General features: G+C 45.9%; 10 protein-coding genes across 10 annotated transcripts; 4 read left to right on the top strand and 6 right to left on the bottom strand.

Moving 5' to 3' along the window:
- Window positions 1-272: 272 nt before the first annotated feature.
- Window positions 273-1,023, bottom strand: VTP01DRAFT_2583 (uncharacterized protein; the record flags this gene model as incomplete). Its single annotated transcript, XM_069381060.1, has 2 exons — window positions 273-497; window positions 841-1,023. 2 exons carry the CDS (start codon window positions 1,021-1,023, stop codon window positions 273-275), a joined length of 408 nt encoding a protein of 135 aa, XP_069237359.1.
- Window positions 1,024-2,176: 1,153 nt separating this feature from the next.
- On the top strand, window positions 2,177-2,383 carry VTP01DRAFT_2584 (uncharacterized protein; the record flags this gene model as incomplete). Its single annotated transcript, XM_069381061.1, has 1 exon — window positions 2,177-2,383. One exon carries the CDS (start codon window positions 2,177-2,179, stop codon window positions 2,381-2,383), a length of 207 nt encoding a protein of 68 aa, XP_069237360.1.
- A 4-nt stretch (window positions 2,384-2,387) lies between these two features.
- On the bottom strand, window positions 2,388-2,687 carry VTP01DRAFT_2585 (uncharacterized protein; the record flags this gene model as incomplete). The annotated part of the gene is made up of 3 exons (XM_069381062.1): window positions 2,388-2,409; window positions 2,474-2,571; window positions 2,655-2,687. The coding sequence occupies 3 exons, from the start codon at window positions 2,685-2,687 to the stop codon at window positions 2,388-2,390; spliced, it is 153 nt and encodes a 50-aa protein (XP_069237361.1).
- Window positions 2,688-3,195: 508 nt separating this feature from the next.
- Window positions 3,196-4,541, top strand: VTP01DRAFT_2586 (uncharacterized protein; the record flags this gene model as incomplete). The annotated part of the gene is made up of 2 exons (XM_069381063.1): window positions 3,196-3,531; window positions 3,591-4,541. The coding sequence occupies 2 exons, from the start codon at window positions 3,196-3,198 to the stop codon at window positions 4,539-4,541; spliced, it is 1,287 nt and encodes a 428-aa protein (XP_069237362.1).
- A 189-nt stretch (window positions 4,542-4,730) lies between these two features.
- VTP01DRAFT_2587 (uncharacterized protein) lies at window positions 4,731-5,920 on the bottom strand (the record flags this gene model as incomplete). Its single annotated transcript, XM_069381064.1, has 2 exons — window positions 4,731-5,048; window positions 5,174-5,920. 2 exons carry the CDS (start codon window positions 5,918-5,920, stop codon window positions 4,731-4,733), a joined length of 1,065 nt encoding a protein of 354 aa, XP_069237363.1.
- A 272-nt stretch (window positions 5,921-6,192) lies between these two features.
- VTP01DRAFT_2588 (uncharacterized protein) lies at window positions 6,193-7,974 on the bottom strand (the record flags this gene model as incomplete). Its single annotated transcript, XM_069381065.1, has 5 exons — window positions 6,193-6,765; window positions 6,831-7,057; window positions 7,116-7,281; window positions 7,345-7,703; window positions 7,782-7,974. The coding sequence occupies 5 exons, from the start codon at window positions 7,972-7,974 to the stop codon at window positions 6,193-6,195; spliced, it is 1,518 nt and encodes a 505-aa protein (XP_069237364.1).
- Window positions 7,975-9,468: 1,494 nt separating this feature from the next.
- Window positions 9,469-10,376, top strand: VTP01DRAFT_2589 (40S ribosomal protein uS9; the record flags this gene model as incomplete). Its single annotated transcript, XM_069381066.1, has 4 exons — window positions 9,469-9,498; window positions 9,833-10,010; window positions 10,100-10,266; window positions 10,329-10,376. The coding sequence occupies 4 exons, from the start codon at window positions 9,469-9,471 to the stop codon at window positions 10,374-10,376; spliced, it is 423 nt and encodes a 140-aa protein (XP_069237365.1).
- A 282-nt stretch (window positions 10,377-10,658) lies between these two features.
- Window positions 10,659-12,132, top strand: VTP01DRAFT_2590 (uncharacterized protein; the record flags this gene model as incomplete). The annotated part of the gene is made up of 3 exons (XM_069381068.1): window positions 10,659-10,728; window positions 10,794-11,375; window positions 11,450-12,132. 3 exons carry the CDS (start codon window positions 10,659-10,661, stop codon window positions 12,130-12,132), a joined length of 1,335 nt encoding a protein of 444 aa, XP_069237366.1.
- A 164-nt stretch (window positions 12,133-12,296) lies between these two features.
- VTP01DRAFT_2591 (uncharacterized protein) lies at window positions 12,297-14,330 on the bottom strand (the record flags this gene model as incomplete). The annotated part of the gene is made up of 12 exons (XM_069381069.1): window positions 12,297-12,306; window positions 12,372-12,485; window positions 12,556-12,660; window positions 12,722-12,847; window positions 12,916-13,079; window positions 13,140-13,227; window positions 13,284-13,394; window positions 13,459-13,632; window positions 13,699-13,764; window positions 13,825-13,900; window positions 13,962-14,163; window positions 14,232-14,330. The coding sequence occupies 12 exons, from the start codon at window positions 14,328-14,330 to the stop codon at window positions 12,297-12,299; spliced, it is 1,335 nt and encodes a 444-aa protein (XP_069237367.1).
- Window positions 14,331-14,497: 167 nt separating this feature from the next.
- On the bottom strand, window positions 14,498-16,339 carry VTP01DRAFT_2592 (uncharacterized protein; the record flags this gene model as incomplete). Its single annotated transcript, XM_069381070.1, has 3 exons — window positions 14,498-15,699; window positions 15,809-15,978; window positions 16,128-16,339. The coding sequence occupies 3 exons, from the start codon at window positions 16,337-16,339 to the stop codon at window positions 14,498-14,500; spliced, it is 1,584 nt and encodes a 527-aa protein (XP_069237368.1).
- Window positions 16,340-16,572: the final 233 nt, after the last annotated feature.

The raw sequence follows: 16,572 nt of genomic DNA on the forward strand, positions 1-16,572 counted from the left end.
AGAGAAGCTGCATGCATAATTCGGTCAAGCGGTATATATAAACATGCTTCAATCTGCATCAACGGTCAATCGTTTGCAAGCTTAAAAGATTTGATGCTCTAGCTTACCATATCATTTCTCTTCATTATCTCTGTAAAAGATGAAGAGAAAAAAGAAATGTAGGGGGATTGCTCATTTTATAGGCATCTCAACAAAATATCTTCTGTTATCAAAGGCAGTGCTTTACATCCCGGGAACTTCGAATGTTGTTTCACAATCTATTTACGTATATATCAACTGACAGCACTCGATGATAATATACCGCAGTATGACATGCAATACGTACGCATCGGCACTGTTGTAAATGCATAGTCTGCTAGAACGTCGAACAGGATAGGTTTCACCGCAATGGTTGCAACGTTATTGGCGCAGTATTTTGGAAGTATAACATTAAGTTGGAGACGAAATGCTGAAGCGAATATCAAAAGAAGAAACTCCCGGTGATTCGTCTTTCGAAGCTTTTATATGCATGCAGAGAAAAAAAAAATCATGGAAACCTATGCGAAAGCTTGACATTTCTGGATTTTATCGATCCAAAAGGAAATCGAGCAGAAAAGAAGGAAGTTGCACAAAGCGTTGTATCTTTTCGCGTGTTAGGTTCAGTTTGATCTGTAAGTGGGACAAACTTTGCCGGAAAGAGTCGCAACACAGTTTCGATGGTGGACTGGGCCCAGTCCATGTCGAACTCCTTCTCGACATCAAAGTGCATGCTTCTTGCTCTTTACATCAGGGCGCCAAACGTGATCTGCAGACTCTTTTGAGCCCTTTGCATGGATATTAACAATAAAATAATGTGATTACCTTGCCCAAGTACGAGCCCAGATACTCTTCGAGTTGCTTTCCAACTTCCGGCAGGCCCTTCTTCTTAAATTCCACGGGTGCCTCCCTGTCTTCCTGCTCTTTAAACACCGTCTGCCAGACGGGATTATCCAAATCAAGGATGAACGAGTGGCACGGACTGGTTGTAACGATTGCATAAATCATGTGTCTAGGCGCGCTAGTAAATGGTTTGCGAGACTTACTGCTCGTATGTACATGTCAATCAGAATTCAAACATGGCAACTTCCACGAAGATATCTGATGGAAACGACTCAGTGGCAGTGTCAGCTACGTCCACAGGTCTTTCGCCCTAATAACTATTAGTTCGACCCTAATTGCCAGACTTATTTTGAGGGCGATCAACTTCCAATTTGGTTTTTTCTTGTCCGACAAAACCGAGGGATTCATGGTTGTCCCTTTGATTCAGATAGAAATCGTACGCCATCCTATACCGCTTCGTCCATACTCTTGAGAGGTCCTCCCCCGAGCTTGTGATTGGTGACAATGAAGTCTGTATGCCTGCTTATAAAGTCACATAGCGTGCGCTTTTACCGGTTTCCCGGAAATACGGTTCGAATACTAGGAGTATTGTATAAATATGATGCTTTCAATTTCAACAATAGATACTGCCATCAAAACAGGCAGGTGAGAGACTGCTAGTCATGCAACGAAGTGGAAAGACCGGTTTCATCCCTTGTTTGCTTTGTACATGGTATTTTTTTGTTGAAACCATATGGGTTTGTCCAACTGGCTACCTTTTTGGATGAAGCCCGGCATTTTGGATGGAGGCACTCGGTAATCCATGCTCGACCATCCCCAAAGAATCGGTCCCCATTTGGAGCGCCAGCTCCAGCCCCAGCTAAACTTGGATCAACTCCATTGCCTTGCGCTTTTCAGAGCTTTGTCCTGGAAACAAACTCTACGCACAGCGGGACAAGCTCAGATAGTGATGACGCACCCACTATACATGTTGCTAACTGGCGCATTTTTTTTCGCTTAGTAGCATATGAAGAGACGCCGAATGGCCCTAGATAGAGACGAAAGTGTTGGCCTGGAGGTTTCATAAGATACTTTAAAGTTACAAATAGCCGCGCAGGTTGGACTTAGCTATTTGCACCCACTTTAACCATACAGCTTCTACCCTCCCCATACCTCCCCAAGTCAAGATCTCTTACAGTTAGAAATATTCTAAAGCGTTCGCACCATTCGCTGTAAAATCTTGTTTCAATTTAATGTCGACTGCACCCACATTGTTGTCTGTACAGTTGCTACGATGTGGAAAGCCCACTAACAATCTCCGTAATATGCGCTCTGAAGCATGAAATACGTCCAGACTATAACTGACGCGACTGTCGAATGTGTTGTTGAAGTAACGATTGATTGCCTTATTGTAATCGTAAACAAGTATTGTTTATCTCCACATTCAAAACATCAAGCCAAGGATCAATCCAAAAAAAAAAAACCAAAAAACATTTCCCTCTGTTTGACTACGCTGCGGTTCTTTGTTGAACAATGTAAAAGATGAAAAATTATGCGAGGGGACTAATAAGCCTATAAAACGAGTAGTAAAAGCATAAGCGATAAAGTCAAACAGCCTCATGCAATGTAAACGTACTTCAACCAGGAAGGACGAGGGTTGCTGTGGGTCATGCCGAGGTAAATCACAAACGGAATAAAACCCCAGTGGAGGATTTGCTTGGAGACATCAACAACCTAGGTAGGCGTGTGCACGCAATGTCAGCAACAGCAGACATATAAACTGCAGCGACTGGCATTTTGTGAATTGCTAGAATTACCTTCCAAATAGATTCCTTTGTCGAGTCGTTCATTCTAGTTGGTTATATTAAAGAAAGACCGGAGCGAGTCGCCCTCTTAGCAAGGCCGCTTAAAGCGGTGGCTGATGAAACAATTTCGTGCTAAATGCTTCTGAATAAGTATGCCGCGTCTTGAAGGAAAAGTTTGCGTTATCCAAACTCAAAAACGTTCATGAGAGCGCGAAACGCATCAATTTAATATGGATTGTATGAATAGGTGTTTTCGTCTGAGGATATACCTTGACCGCAAGCGACTTTTGCAGTTGCCGCTTAATGTCATTGCAGCTTTAAGTTCTCTTCCGAGTTAGCGGCCATCATATGTCACATAGTTTAGAGTCCCTTTGCAGAAGGATGACATGGAACGCCTTTTAATGAGAGTTAGACAATATACAGAGCATTTGCATACGAAATGCAGAGAGTGAATATATAAGAAGATGAAATTGAGGGGAGGATGGATGGTGGCTGGTGGGATTTTTGTGGAGATACTCTGTTCAACCAGACGACCCACTTTGTTTGCTGCACCATGGCCGAAGTAAAAGTCGTGCCCCGCGAAGACGAGCTCGTGGAGGCGATCAAGAACCTCAAGCTAGAGAATCCCGAGTTTGGCATCAAGAAGGTCTTCACCAAGCTTTCCGAAACTCATGCAACTTGGACCGTCTCGGAAAAGCGCGTCAAAAAACTCATGCAGGCTCAGGGTCTGACACAACAGAACCAGCATGGAGAACAACAGCAACAGCAGCAACAGCAGCAGCAGGCCGAGCTACAAGTTGAAAAGAGCGGTGTTGAGGGTGACCCGTCTATTCCTGTGTCGTTTATTGACCCGAAGTTGGATATCACTTCTGTATCCACCAGTGTAGTGGTACGTTGGGCTGTAATATATTGCTTGAAGAAACCAATGTTTACCCATTTGACGAACAGGCCAAGATGATTGATCCAGTTACCGGCAAAGGTTTGTTTGCTGCACGAGATATCAAAAAGAACGAAATCATTTTCCAAGAGAAACCGTTTGTGTATTTCCCGCCGTGGGAAGGATTCTCGCTTATTCGTGAAGGCAATGCCTGTGGACTATGCGCAAAGCCGTTCATGAAATCCACTCGCCTCGCCGTTCGATGCCCACACTGCGACGTGATGTATTGCAATAAGATATGCAAATCGACCGCCTGGGAGACGTTCCATCAGCTCGAGTGCACGGCGCTGAACCCAGCGATGCTTGATCTAATGCGTTTCTGCGAAAACGAGTCGTGGATTGCACCGATGGCGGTGTCACGTATGTATGCGCACATGATCCTCGCTCACCAGCGTGGAAATCTCGACGCAGTCAAGGGCCACTACGATGCTTTTGCAACAGTGAACCAAGCAGAGCGACAGGCTAAAGAGACAGAGTGGATCTTTATGGAACATCCTACCCGCGAGCTCTGGGCCAAGGCACGTCAGTTCCTTTCAAAGGCTTACAATCCTCCTCCCAAAAAATGCAAAATTTCCAAGCCGTTGCCCAGCGACCTCGCCGCTGACCTCTTCGACAATGAGGATACGTTCTTGAACTATATGGGTAAATTCAATATCAACAACCAGAACGGAGGCATGTACTTGGTACAGTCGCACATGAACCACAGCTGCATTCCCAACGTCACCATCGAATATCCTTTGCCTACATCGCAGTACAAGCTCGAAGTACGCGCTGCGCGCGATATTGCAAAGGGAGAACAGCTTTGTGAAACTTATGTCAATCCCCGCTGGAACAAGGAAACGCGTATCAACTATCTGGACAAGACATACATGTTCCAGTGCAAGTGTGAACGTTGCGAAAAGGATTTGCCTTTGACGGATGAAATGCGACGAGATCTGAGACTGCGGCCCGAAAATGATTAGAAGATGGATCCCCACTCTTTATATCAACAACAACTTTGTTTTCTTTTGCACGATCCATTACTGTACATATACTTTCAACTAGCCCGTTCAACAAAAAGGAGTATAAAGCAAAAAAAAAGAGAAAACCAATGTACATCTAATGTATGATACAAACATACATAAGCTGGAAAGATCTCGACGTGTTGGTGTTCACGAGTGAAGATGCGAAACAGCGATGCTTTGAAACGTCGCAATGAGGCTATGTAGGCCTTTCAAGTAGCCAAGGTCAGGTTGATCGGGTGGATCTTCTGGAGGGTATGTCATGCGTTCCTTATTTTCGAGATACTGTCGGCGTGTCACGCATTTTGCAAAATCAATGAGCCGCACATCAATCGGCTTGAACACGTCGCCTCCATCGTAAATAATAAGTAAACTCGATCCGCAGAAGCGATATCCATTTATGGATGAAATGATACTCTGGAGCGTCCAGAGCTTTGCAATCAAGTCGGGTATAAATCGTATCAGCAGCTGTGTTCCATCGTGCAAGACGTCTCTCGAAATTTGATAGGTGTCAGTCTTCGGCCTGCATACTTGTCTTGCACTGAGCACCGCCGCAGCGTGCGTTTGTATTCCTGCATGCCGCACATACATACTCCCAATACTTGACTCGTCGATTCTCGGCACTTGCGTGTCTGACTTTCCATCTTTTGTCGCGTCGCAAACACCCCATGCTGCCGAGTCCCCATTTTCAGGTCAAGCACGCATGGATGCTCCAGCCCAAATGTTAAATCTTCCAATACGAGTAAGTCATGCTCCTCTTCCTCCGCTAGCCAGGTCGTCGAACTTGCTGCTGCCATCGCAGCTATTGATGACGATGATGACGGTGAAGCTATCTTTGCAGTTATCGAGGAGGTTTCTGGATGCTGTTGCTGCCGACCGTAAGCAGCTAGCAACCCAGGGCCACCTGTGATTTGACTGTGATCCTGGATGCGGGAAGGCGAAAAGTAAGGGTCGACGGTGTAGGGAGGATGGTCGCTTTTGTAAACGGGTCGCACCGGCAGGATCCCTGCGGTGGTGGATCGACGTACAGGCGGGGCGGTGTGGCCTGTGCGCATGGTTGCTCCCGCGGAGACCGCTGCGTCGTTCAGGAGTTTTTGGCTACCTTGTTCCAGAAAAATCGTAGGCATTTTATTTCCTGACATTCGTACGACCCCCATGTATCGTGATATAAACAGCTTAAAGTCCTCGTACTGCTGCACGTCCTCGTAGAATTGTTTCTCCTCTTCAGCAATGGCCTTTGCAATCGCTCCATCGGAAAGCCGAAACATCATCACATGGCCACCTACCCGGCCCGAAAACGGTGAAATCTCGAGCTGCTTCTGGTGTCCATGAGTTGCCATTGCAGAAAAAGAGGGGTTGGAGCTAAACAGACGCTCATGCCAGATCGCGTGGTTTATATTAAAGTCAGCCGGCAAATGGTCTCATCAAAAACGAAATATTTTCGATATTTCCTACGTGTGCATGAGGTGTACATGGCGTGTTTGCATTGATTGATGGGAGAGGGGGCGACGAAATAAGATATGGACGCGAGGGGAGAAAGGAAAGAAAGAAAGAAAGAAAGAAAGAAAGAAAGAGAGGTATCGTAAATGCATGAAATGAAAAGGAAGGAAGATTACGTCGTGTCCATGCGAGTAGTTGACAATGTATTATCCTCACTACGGGTCTGCTCAGCCTTGTTTTGCGTATTCGCTGCTGCTGCTGCACCTGATGAGGTCCCTGCCACGCCAACGACTCGCAACCGTTGCAACCAGAGTTCTGCACGTTCTATGGTGTCCGAGAACACAGTTGACACAGAACGCAGCATCTCAATGGACTCATCGCCAAAAGTGAGAAGCTTGATAGAAGTCTCGTGAACACGATCAGGAGCACCCTGCGGTCCCAGTGCTGGTGAGCTGGCAGGAGAGGCTGTTGAAGACGTGCTCAACGTGGCCCATCTTCCCGGCAGCGCAAGGATAAATTTGCGAACGCTAGCTTTTGCTTGCTCCGGTAAACCAGTGCCCGCGTATCTACTCACGACATCGACTACTTTGCGGAGGGTATCAATGATTTCCTTTTTGATTGCCGTAAGGGTCGAGTTTGCCGTAGAAGGCGTTGCGACCGCTTTTGACTGGCTAGATCCAACTGCAAGTGATACGAGGAAATTGCGAAGTAGTTGCATCTGCTGCTCAATATGTTTGGTTGCATACTAAACAAACGAATTATTGTTAGCATATGGAATTTCATCATTCAACACCGTCGCTCATGTTTTACCTCTAGCCAATACAGGCAGTAGCGCAAGCATTTCATGCTCTCTTCGCTGATAACTGCAGCGGTCGTACCGGCAGCTGATCCAGCATGCATTACAATCTGCTGCCAGCGGCTACGTGAAATAGGTTCAGGCCGATGGCGCACAGCAGTCGGTTTGGTGGCGGAAAGACTGTATGGTCGATGAGGTGATGTTGAACGCGATGCAGGTCTCGAGCGAGGTTTCCTGGATGCTGCTACTTCTTTGTAAATCAATATTCCTAAGTTGTCACAGGATGTTTCTCAACGTACCAAGTCTGTCATCACGTGTATCTTCGGCAGCAGCTCGTCTTCTTCTGACTCCTTCGCGCTGGGGTGGTTCGTATGTATCGTTCAAGGATGCTCTAGCAAGAGCTTTGGCTGCTGCCAGAGCAGCTTCATCCTCTTGCTCTGTTTCAGGTGCAACAAGTGGCTGAAACTATACATTCCATGTAAGTCGGTCATTGTGGATTATTCCACAAAACATATTTCTTCTTTTTACCTCGGGTGATTCCGAAGGCGCTCGCCGACCAAATTTGTCGTAGATCGGGGCAGCAAAAGATTCCACCATTTCCACTCCGTACTTTACAACTCCATTCGATTCCTTTGTATTCTGGTATGCACGCAAAGCAGAGTTGACAAGCGGGAATCGCCATGGTTGCTGCTGTTGCTGTTGTTGTTGTTCCTGTCGCTGACGCTGGTAATCCTCGTCGTGAGCGGACACGTCGCTGGAAAAGGAGCAGCGTGCATGCGACAGTGAGGAGGATGTAGGGGTTGGCAGCGGCGAACTCGGCGAGGTAGAAGGAGCCGAGGCATATGTCGAGAGTGGCGGCAATGTGATGGGGCGGAGATCGGTTTTCGCTGCAAAGTGAAACAAAGAGGCACGTGGTTTAGCAAAATCCTTCGCTGCTACTCCGTCGTCGCCTAAGGAAAACTTACCATTCGCCATATCTCCCAAAGCTTCTGCCGCAAGCCGCACGTCCGGGTCGTTGTGGTCGATTGAGCAGCTCCCACTGCTGCTGCTCGTCACGGAAGCAGACCGTTGCCGCTCATCTCGAATATCCTCCATGGGCGTTGCATTGCATAGTTGCGTAATTGACATTGGCGAAGGTTGAGATTGCTGTTGCGCCATGTCTGTACAAAATATTCTTCCACTGGTTTTCGATAAATTTGCAGATCAGGTACGAAAACGTCAAGAATCAAAGAAAAGAGAGAAAGTCAAGGAAAAAGCTAAAAAAAAATAGAAAAGCCAAGATGTGTAAAAAATTCAGGTGGGGTTGAAGCTTGAAAAAACGAGGAGGCACAATTCGCATTTGGTCACACGTGAAGTTTTTCGAGGGCGGTTGGGCCCCATCATTCTCATCCCTTTCCCACAATGCCAAAATTTCCCGAGCCCAACCCTCCCATTTTTCATGAACATTGTTTCGCCATTCTTGATCTCCCATGAAAAATACAAGTTGTCTTCGTACATAGCATGTTCCGTCGGAGCATCTTGTTCCTTTTTGGCAATAAGATCATGATAACGCATTCAATGCTAATTTATTATTTCAATTCGTGGTCGCCAGATATATATGAAACAATTTCATTGTTATACAGAAGATACCAGCTGTGAGAACGGCATACGATCCTATTGTATGACATGCCAAGTGAGCCGTCTACAATGCAAAGTCTGCCTAAAGTACAGAAATTGACATCGTGTATTCCCATGCGAACTACATAGGTTGTAGGGACTATGAGATAACAAACAAACGACAATCCCACTCTACTTTGTTGCTCGTGCCAACATATGGCAACTGAGAAACATATAGAGACAAATGCGCTGTCGCCCTGAAATGCTAAATAATTTTGCCGCAATGCTTCAGAACTCTACAGTATGACGATGTCAGATTCTCTGTCAAATACGTCGTATATAAGGCTTCCATCTACAGAGCCTGATGGAATCACCTTTAATTATTTCATCTCCGATGTCAATCGGGTCTGAGTTTCGGATTTGTGTGGACGGGAAGTCTTTGCATTGTGCCAAAAACAGTGTCGGCAGGCGGGCGGTTGCTGAGCAGAATGTCGATAGGCGAGGCGACGGTATTTTTAGATATCACAAGTCTTGATTTATGGAGATGGACAGAGTCACTAGATGTAGAAACTGCTGAGCATTGAATAGCTTTTTAAGCTACATAGTGACTCGCCACTGGGTAGACGACCTAAACCATTTAAACGCGAACTAGCAGTGAAATTGAACAGTATATACTGATTTGAAGATACGAAGTTGGCAACGTCTCTCGCAGAGTATATAAATACAGCTAGTTTGAGAGCCACATACTGTACTATCTTCTCAAGACTCAGTTGCCGCTTTCAACGCTATTATCGTTGTTACTGACGAGATTGTCAATATCAAATGCTCTCCATATTATAGAACTCATTGTGTCTCTTATATGTAGTTTAAAGAATCAAAGTAAAACATAAGCTCGAGGTTACAATAATTGAAAAGTATACTGCTAGATAATTGGAGCTTGGCCAAGTAGCAACAGTGGAGGAGCGGTGATTATTCGGAGTTTCCGTTTTGGGTGGAACCCTGGATTGGCTTTATCCAAGGCAACAGCCTCCACTACGCACCCACATCATATACGACATGGAAGCCGTTCAAACCTTCGGCCGTAAGGTGTGTATCAATTCGATGCTACGTACATTAGGATGGCATATGGATTACGGATGGATGGTGGATTGGGGAATTGGATTTTACAACGCTGCCGACATTCCAAACCATGAGCCCCGCATGCCCAATTGATTCACCAGCGACTTCTAACAACGGGAACATTTCAATACGCCTAAATTGAAAGACTCAACGATCCAGCTCTCTTTTGTGAAAAGACAAATATTACCTTGGAGTGGAATGGCGGCAGTGCAGCAGCGAAATCGTTGACGCGAATTGGAGAGGGAGGGGCAAAGCGAACGTATATATACATACTCACGCACCACTCCCATTGTTGTTCTAGAAAACTGCCACCGCTGTTGCTCACTGCAAGCGTGGACGTGGTCTCATCCGCGTCAACGGCTCTCCCTTGGAGCTCTTGGAACCCGAGATCTTGAAGTTCAAGGTCTACGAAGTCATTCTTCTTTTGGGCGAGGAGCGTTTCTCCAACGTTGACATTCGTCTCCGTGTCAGTGGTGGTGGTATGTATATCTATACAACGAAGACATGCATTGTATTGTATGTGAAAGGAAAGGATAGCAGGTATATTTAAATATTTGGATGTATATAGGTCAAGTCTCCCAGATCTATGCCCTCCGTCAGGCTCTCGCCAAGGCCATCGTCGCCTTCTACCAAAAGTACGTTGACGAAGCTTCCAAGAAGGAGATCAAGGAAACCCTCGTCCAATACGACCGTACCCTCCTTGTCGCTGACCCTCGCCGCTGCGAGCCCAAGAAGGTAACTATGAACTGTTTGCATATAGGTGAAACGTGGTATCTGATGCTCTCTCTCTTATCTAGTTCGGTGGTCCAGGCGCTCGTGCCCGCTACCAAAAGTCATACCGTTAAAAAGTGTGTGTGTGTGTATGCACGTTTTGTTGGCCTTATTTTTTTCTTTTCACTGCAGAAATCAATTGCATCTTCTTTCTTCATCGGGAAAAGTATATCGTTTATAGTTGTTATTGATGGAGGCAGCAGCATCGTTCGAATGACAGTGAAGGAGGAATTAATGTGCACTGAGCTCTTCGAGATGTCTTGTCGGTGTGACGCAGTAGCAGAACTCTCAAAAAGAATATATTTCCGTTTTCCGAGTTTTCTCCTCTTTTACTGAGTGCTTCAGAGGTTGAGCAGATGTCCACGTCAATACCTCCACTACGGATTGTGTACTGGACACTGTTGTTCAACGAGCCTTGGAACAATGGTATGGTTGTGCAAGTGGAGAGGAAACAAGTACGTTATACAAACACTCTGTTGTTGAAAATCCAGGCAACGATCTCGCAGTTGATTGCCGACGTCCCGAAGGCATGTTATCCAATGATCTTGGAGACGATGGATGGTGTATGGTTACAGGGAAGAAGAGCGACATTGAGACGGCAGCGGCTGTCGTATTCCACGCAGGAGACTACAACGATCGCAATTTACCAGAGAGGACACCTCTGCAGCCATGGATACTATTGACTATGGAGTCACCGATGCATCCGACGTTTAGAAGCGACCCTGGAGCGATGAAGACATTTGATTACCTGGCCTCATATCATTTCAAAAGTCGATTTTTGGAACCCTACTTTTCACCTAATATCATGAATACCGTTCATTCCCGCATCACCAACGACGATGACATTCTGCAGTTGAAAGTGGCAAAGGCGCCCATTTTGTGGATTGCATCCAACTGTCAAGCGTGGAGCGGCAGGCATCACTACGTCAAAGAACTCGCAAAATACATTCCAGTGGATAGCTATGGATCGTGTGTCCACACCAAGGAGTTCCCCAAAGATAAAGACAGATTGCAGTTGATGAAAGAATACAAATTCTATCTAGCAATAGAGAACTCCAACTGCGATGACTATGGTAAAGAGAGACAACAACAACAACACAACTATGGATCTGTTTTTATTATCATTAACGATTTGTGTGACCAATAGTCACAGAAAAACTATTCGATACATTTGCATCCTCGACGGTTCCTATCGTAGATGGTCCAGCATCCTATCAAGGATTTATACCCTCAACCCGATCTGTTATCCGCATGGACGCATACCCCGATCCTCGAGAACTCGCAGACTATATCCGGTACCTGGATGGCAATGACACAGCTTACATCCAGTATTTCAATTTTCGACGAGATAACGTCCAGTCTTTACTACCTAAAGAGGAGCAATTAGAGCCGTCGTTTTTAAGCAACTGGAGCAGCTGGGATGTGTACAATAGCCGTGCAGGTTGGTGCAGCATTTGCCAGGGTATCGCACCGTGGTGGAGAGCACGCCGCGACCCATCGTTCAAGGTAGTCAACGATACGAGCGAGTATCTGCGCGCAGACCAATCGTGCCTGCCGGCTGGCAAGTGGGACTACGTTCAACGAGGGCCTCCGTATATACCCAACTGGAAACCTTCCCAGGCAGACGAATTTACACGGCCGTGGGTGAAAAAACGAGTTCCCATATATTCGCTCGGACAAGACAATGGACGAGGAGATGTCTCCATACGAGGCGTATGGCTGGCTTACTCGGTTTTGTACCTGTTATTCTTTGCATTCATCTTGTTTCTACTACGACGACGACACTACTTGAACAATGCACGCGCTCCCCCAACATGCATGCTCAGCTAAATCCATCGTCTTTCCGTGTATTCAATGCTCCAACATTTGCATATCCTTAGATTGTACTTTTCTTATTGTTGCCCTGTTGATTTTATAATGGCGTTTGACGCTTTATTTCCCTTTTTCTCTCGAAGAAAGAACAACGCAGTGTACAATATACGTTTTGTATTCCTTTAAAAGTCCCTGCATTTCGTAATAAATGTGTTAAAGTAGAAAATGGGTGCATGTTCTAAAAGTAGGATAATTACCAAGCTTGATGCATGTACTTTTGAACGGCAGAGAGAGCTTGGTATCTAACATCTTGATCTTCGTGTGTCATGAGCTCCATAATGCGCTGTTTGGCACCGATGTCTTGCAAAAATCTAAATTCAAACATTTAGGATAAGCTTCCACCTTTTGCTATGCACCTTTGAATTTACGAGTACGTCGTACCTTTTTCCGGCTTTAGAAGAGTATTTAACATATTGGCCGATGTCGTTCGCAGCAACTGCCAATACTTCGTTGCTTGTTGCAGTACTGAGAATGCGTGCAAGCGTTCTAAAGGCAAGCTTACGCAAATCAGTATAATTGCATCCGTCTTGAGTTGTTTAACACTTGCCTAAGCAAAACATAGTTGTTTTCCTCGAGCTTGGATGCATTTTCCTTCCAGAAAGTCTCGGATTTATGGGGCGGGGACCATTCGAGCTTGCCAGTCTCCAGCTCTGAAGCATATTGCTCAAACGTCCTAAACATTAGAGTAAATATTGGCTCCATTTCCACCAAACGAGCGTAATATTCCTGTATAATACTTGCGTCAAGCTCTGGAAATTCTCTTGCAATTTCTCGTTCAGGTACTCTATGTCTTCGGTGATATCCGGATCAGACCATTTACGACTGCTCAAGTTCTCTGTGAATGGTAGCAATTTGGCAACAAGCATGGCTGCCAAGTTATCCGCGGGCGCCTTTTCTACGAGATTCTAGAAAACAACTTGCTTAGCTCGGATACACGTTTGATATTTGTGTGTCGCCTAGCTTACACGAAGCGTGGCTATAATGACACGAATGACTTTCTCCTTGACTGCGCTCTTGGCGATTTCAACGAGTTTGGGGATGATATCATATTCGCTAAAAAATAATAAATAAATCGATTGTGCCTGTCAGCTCCCATACATTGAACTTACGTATTTATATGCTTTGCGATTTCTGTTTCAAATGTAAGGAGCCACAAGCAAAAGATGATCTGATACTGCATTTGCGGTGTAGATGCTACCTTGTGCAAATTGAGTACCAGTCTACCAGGATACTTTAGTGCTGCCCATCTAAACAGAAAGATCTTGTTGCTAACGAAACCCTTACTCTTTCACAGCGTTGCGAGTGTGCCAGAACGGAAGGCGGTATTGTCGTACTCGAAGCAGCGATTCGAGTTCCTGAACGACCAAATCCACAATTTCGGGATGTTTTCCGTTGAGTTGTTCGGTAATCCAAAGCCAAAGATCGCTCAAGTCCAACTTGTCAGGCTGCGGCGCAGAGCTGTTTGTTTCAAGAGTATATGTCAACACATTACATTTCTAATTTTTCCTACTGTCGTCCTCCTACCATGCAAGGGTTGTGAGGATCTTGCTGGCTTGCAAAGCTGTGAATTCATCGTTGAGTCGCAGGGCCCTTTGTAAAATACACGTATCAGTAAACGACCGATATATGTATGTAAATATTACTACTTACTTGAAAAAGGGGGCAAAGGGATAATCGGGATTTTCGCTGGAAACGGCATGAAAGTACAGAGCATTGTTATCATGACCTAGGCACTACACATTTAGATCATTTCCTGTCCTCCTTGGTGCATATACATTTTTCCTTACCTGACAATATGTTATCGGTGAGGACGCATACGTATTGAACGGTATCGAGCCGAGACAGGTTTTGCAGCAGGTGCAGAACAAGTGAAGCGTACGTCTCGCCTTTTGCTTCGACTGCTGACTGTACTTCGTCGGGCGACCGTTTGTCAATGGCTTTGATAAGCTCAACGTGGGTGTGTGTCAAGAGATTGGCGCGCTCGTAGCCCTACAACGAGAATCTTGCTTAATGGAGGGCTGTTGTTATTCGCGAGGGCAATGCCGGCAATCTCTCACCTCCCACAGAATGGACTTTTGCCTAATCTGAGCTGCCTTCTTTTCCAAGTACGTGTTAGAGACGAGAGCCAGGGGAACTTCCGGAACCTCGTCTGCCATTGGATGTATACGACGCTTGTCAACACACGGAGGAGGCGTTTGGTTTCAGCTGGTAGCCGGGCGGATAGTAGCCGGCGGGCCCGCAAATTTGGCACCAACATCAGATCGCATCAAAGGAATCGCACAAGCCGACGAAGCCTGCAAGCTTCTTGATATCCATAAATTTTTCATTGTTTTTTATAGCTGCTTTTGTAATAGTTTAACGATAAACTATCAGTGAAGCTCTTCCGTCGAAGCGATTTTGGAGGCGGAACAAAGTGTGGAGGTGTAGGCGGAGGCGGGTGACTAAACAGCACAATGTTTGCCTCATGCTGTTGATTTTGCAGCAATGAGAGGTACCAGAACATAAAATTGGATATCAGCACTTGTTGATGTAAAGGTCTACATGGATTGGCCAATTTTGCGTGCGATAGCCTGTACATTGCACGCTCCACTTGTATTGGCAATCGATAGCTTTTATACGCCGGTGTAAATGATGGCTCTGCATTTTTGTGAGCAAAAGCTGCTGTTGCTGGAACATCGTCCACTTTTAATGCTTGCTGGTTGCTGTTGGCCTGCTGCCGTGATTTCTTTTTGCCCCTGCTAAACGATAGAGATCGACTTAGGCGTGCTCCCAGACTCATGGGACGTTGATTTTTGTTATCCTCCGGATCGCTGACAACTTGATCCTCCTTTTTCCTTTTATCAATGTTGAATATTGTAGTGGATGATGGTGTCGACGGCAAACTAGCAGAATTGCTGCGCTTCTTGCGAGTTGGAAGGGATAATGTAAAGCTTCTGCGCCGTTTCACTTTGGTATCGCGCGTTGATGTCTCATCCACAGAGGAGACAGATTTCAAAGATTCCTTCGGCGCATGCTGCGTAGCGGTTTTTCCTTTAGACTTTTTGGATGATTGCAGCATTTTGGATTCGGCACTGTGCAGTTTCAAAAACATGTCCGGATCCTCCTTGGACAAGTCCAAACTCGCTCTTCCGAGATCCACCCATTCACTGATATTAACTGGCCTATCGTAAAGTCTCACGCCTTCCGGTGGTACTGACTGTTGTGTTGTTTCTACTGATGACACTCTTTTCTTCCTCTGCCACCGAGCATAGGCATTGTCGTTGCAATCGCCGTTTTCTTCGTCGTTTTCGTCGTTATCCTTTCGAATGTTAATATCATCGCGGTAACGAGTATGCAAAGTGTCCGGTAACGACCGTCGTCGCAAGCTCCAGCGGCTTTTATTGGCAGCTTTGCCTCGAGCCGACAGTGCCGAACGCCGGGAAAGCGATCGACTACCGGAAGAGTGGTGTGGCACAAGCACGGGCGAGTCGTCATCTGCCGTTGAGTTCCGATCGAATATGTACATTCTATCCTGGGGTACCCAATCTTTTTTGTGTGGTTACGTACGCGTGACCCCAAATAAAAAGTTGTTTTAGCCACACCGGCGACGCTAAAAACTGTACTCTTGTTTACACCTGATAGATTTCTATTTTACCTTGTCCGTTGAGCAACGTGGCTTTGCCATCTGTTTGATATTTTAACAGCAATGCTGACAATGAAGAGGAGGAAGAATGCTCGTGTGTGTCAGTCTCATGCTTGCAGTGCTGCTTTATCCACGCTGCAAACTCGTTTGGTGCAAGCTGCGGATGCTTGTCTGCAGGTACCCTACAGCAAAATTGCGTGGCACATTTGTCAACATCTCTCTCTCTGTGGCAACCGTGCAAGCAATCACAGATAACACAGTGCCACCAACGCGACGATGAACCATCGACGGGGCACGCATGAACGTAGAATAAGAAAAAAATAGAATATACCATATAAGATTTGAGGAAAAGCCAGCTTGCCGTCGTCCTTTTCTTCTTGCTGCTGTCGCTGATGATGATGATGATTCAGTAGTATTTTTCGTTTCCGGTAATTCGCTGCGCTGCCGTACTGACAGCGTACTGCGTCCATCTATTACTTTGCTGGGTATGAGATGCGAAGGCGGTGGTGGAGGTGGCGGAGGAGGTACTGGATGCGCCAGCATGAACAGGAGACGAGAAAGAAGGGTGTGTGATGCAACTGGTAATCCCGCCGAAAACAATGAATGCCTTTTTGATGCTTTGTGTGTAATATTTAGTACGACGGCCTGCCGTGAGACACACAAGTGTGCACCTTATTGATAGGCTGCTCAGTTAAAAAGAATCCTGTACATATTAATGGCAACTGCCACCGTTAAAAGTACGGCTGTTTCAAAATTCGAGCCGTTTAAAAGCATTC

Source organism: Rhizomucor pusillus (assembly GCF_041956525.1).
Source record: "Rhizomucor pusillus strain CBS 183.67 unplaced genomic scaffold VTP01scaffold_13, whole genome shotgun sequence".
In the NCBI taxonomy this organism is placed as follows: Eukaryota; Fungi; Mucoromycota; class Mucoromycetes; order Mucorales; family Lichtheimiaceae; genus Rhizomucor; species Rhizomucor pusillus.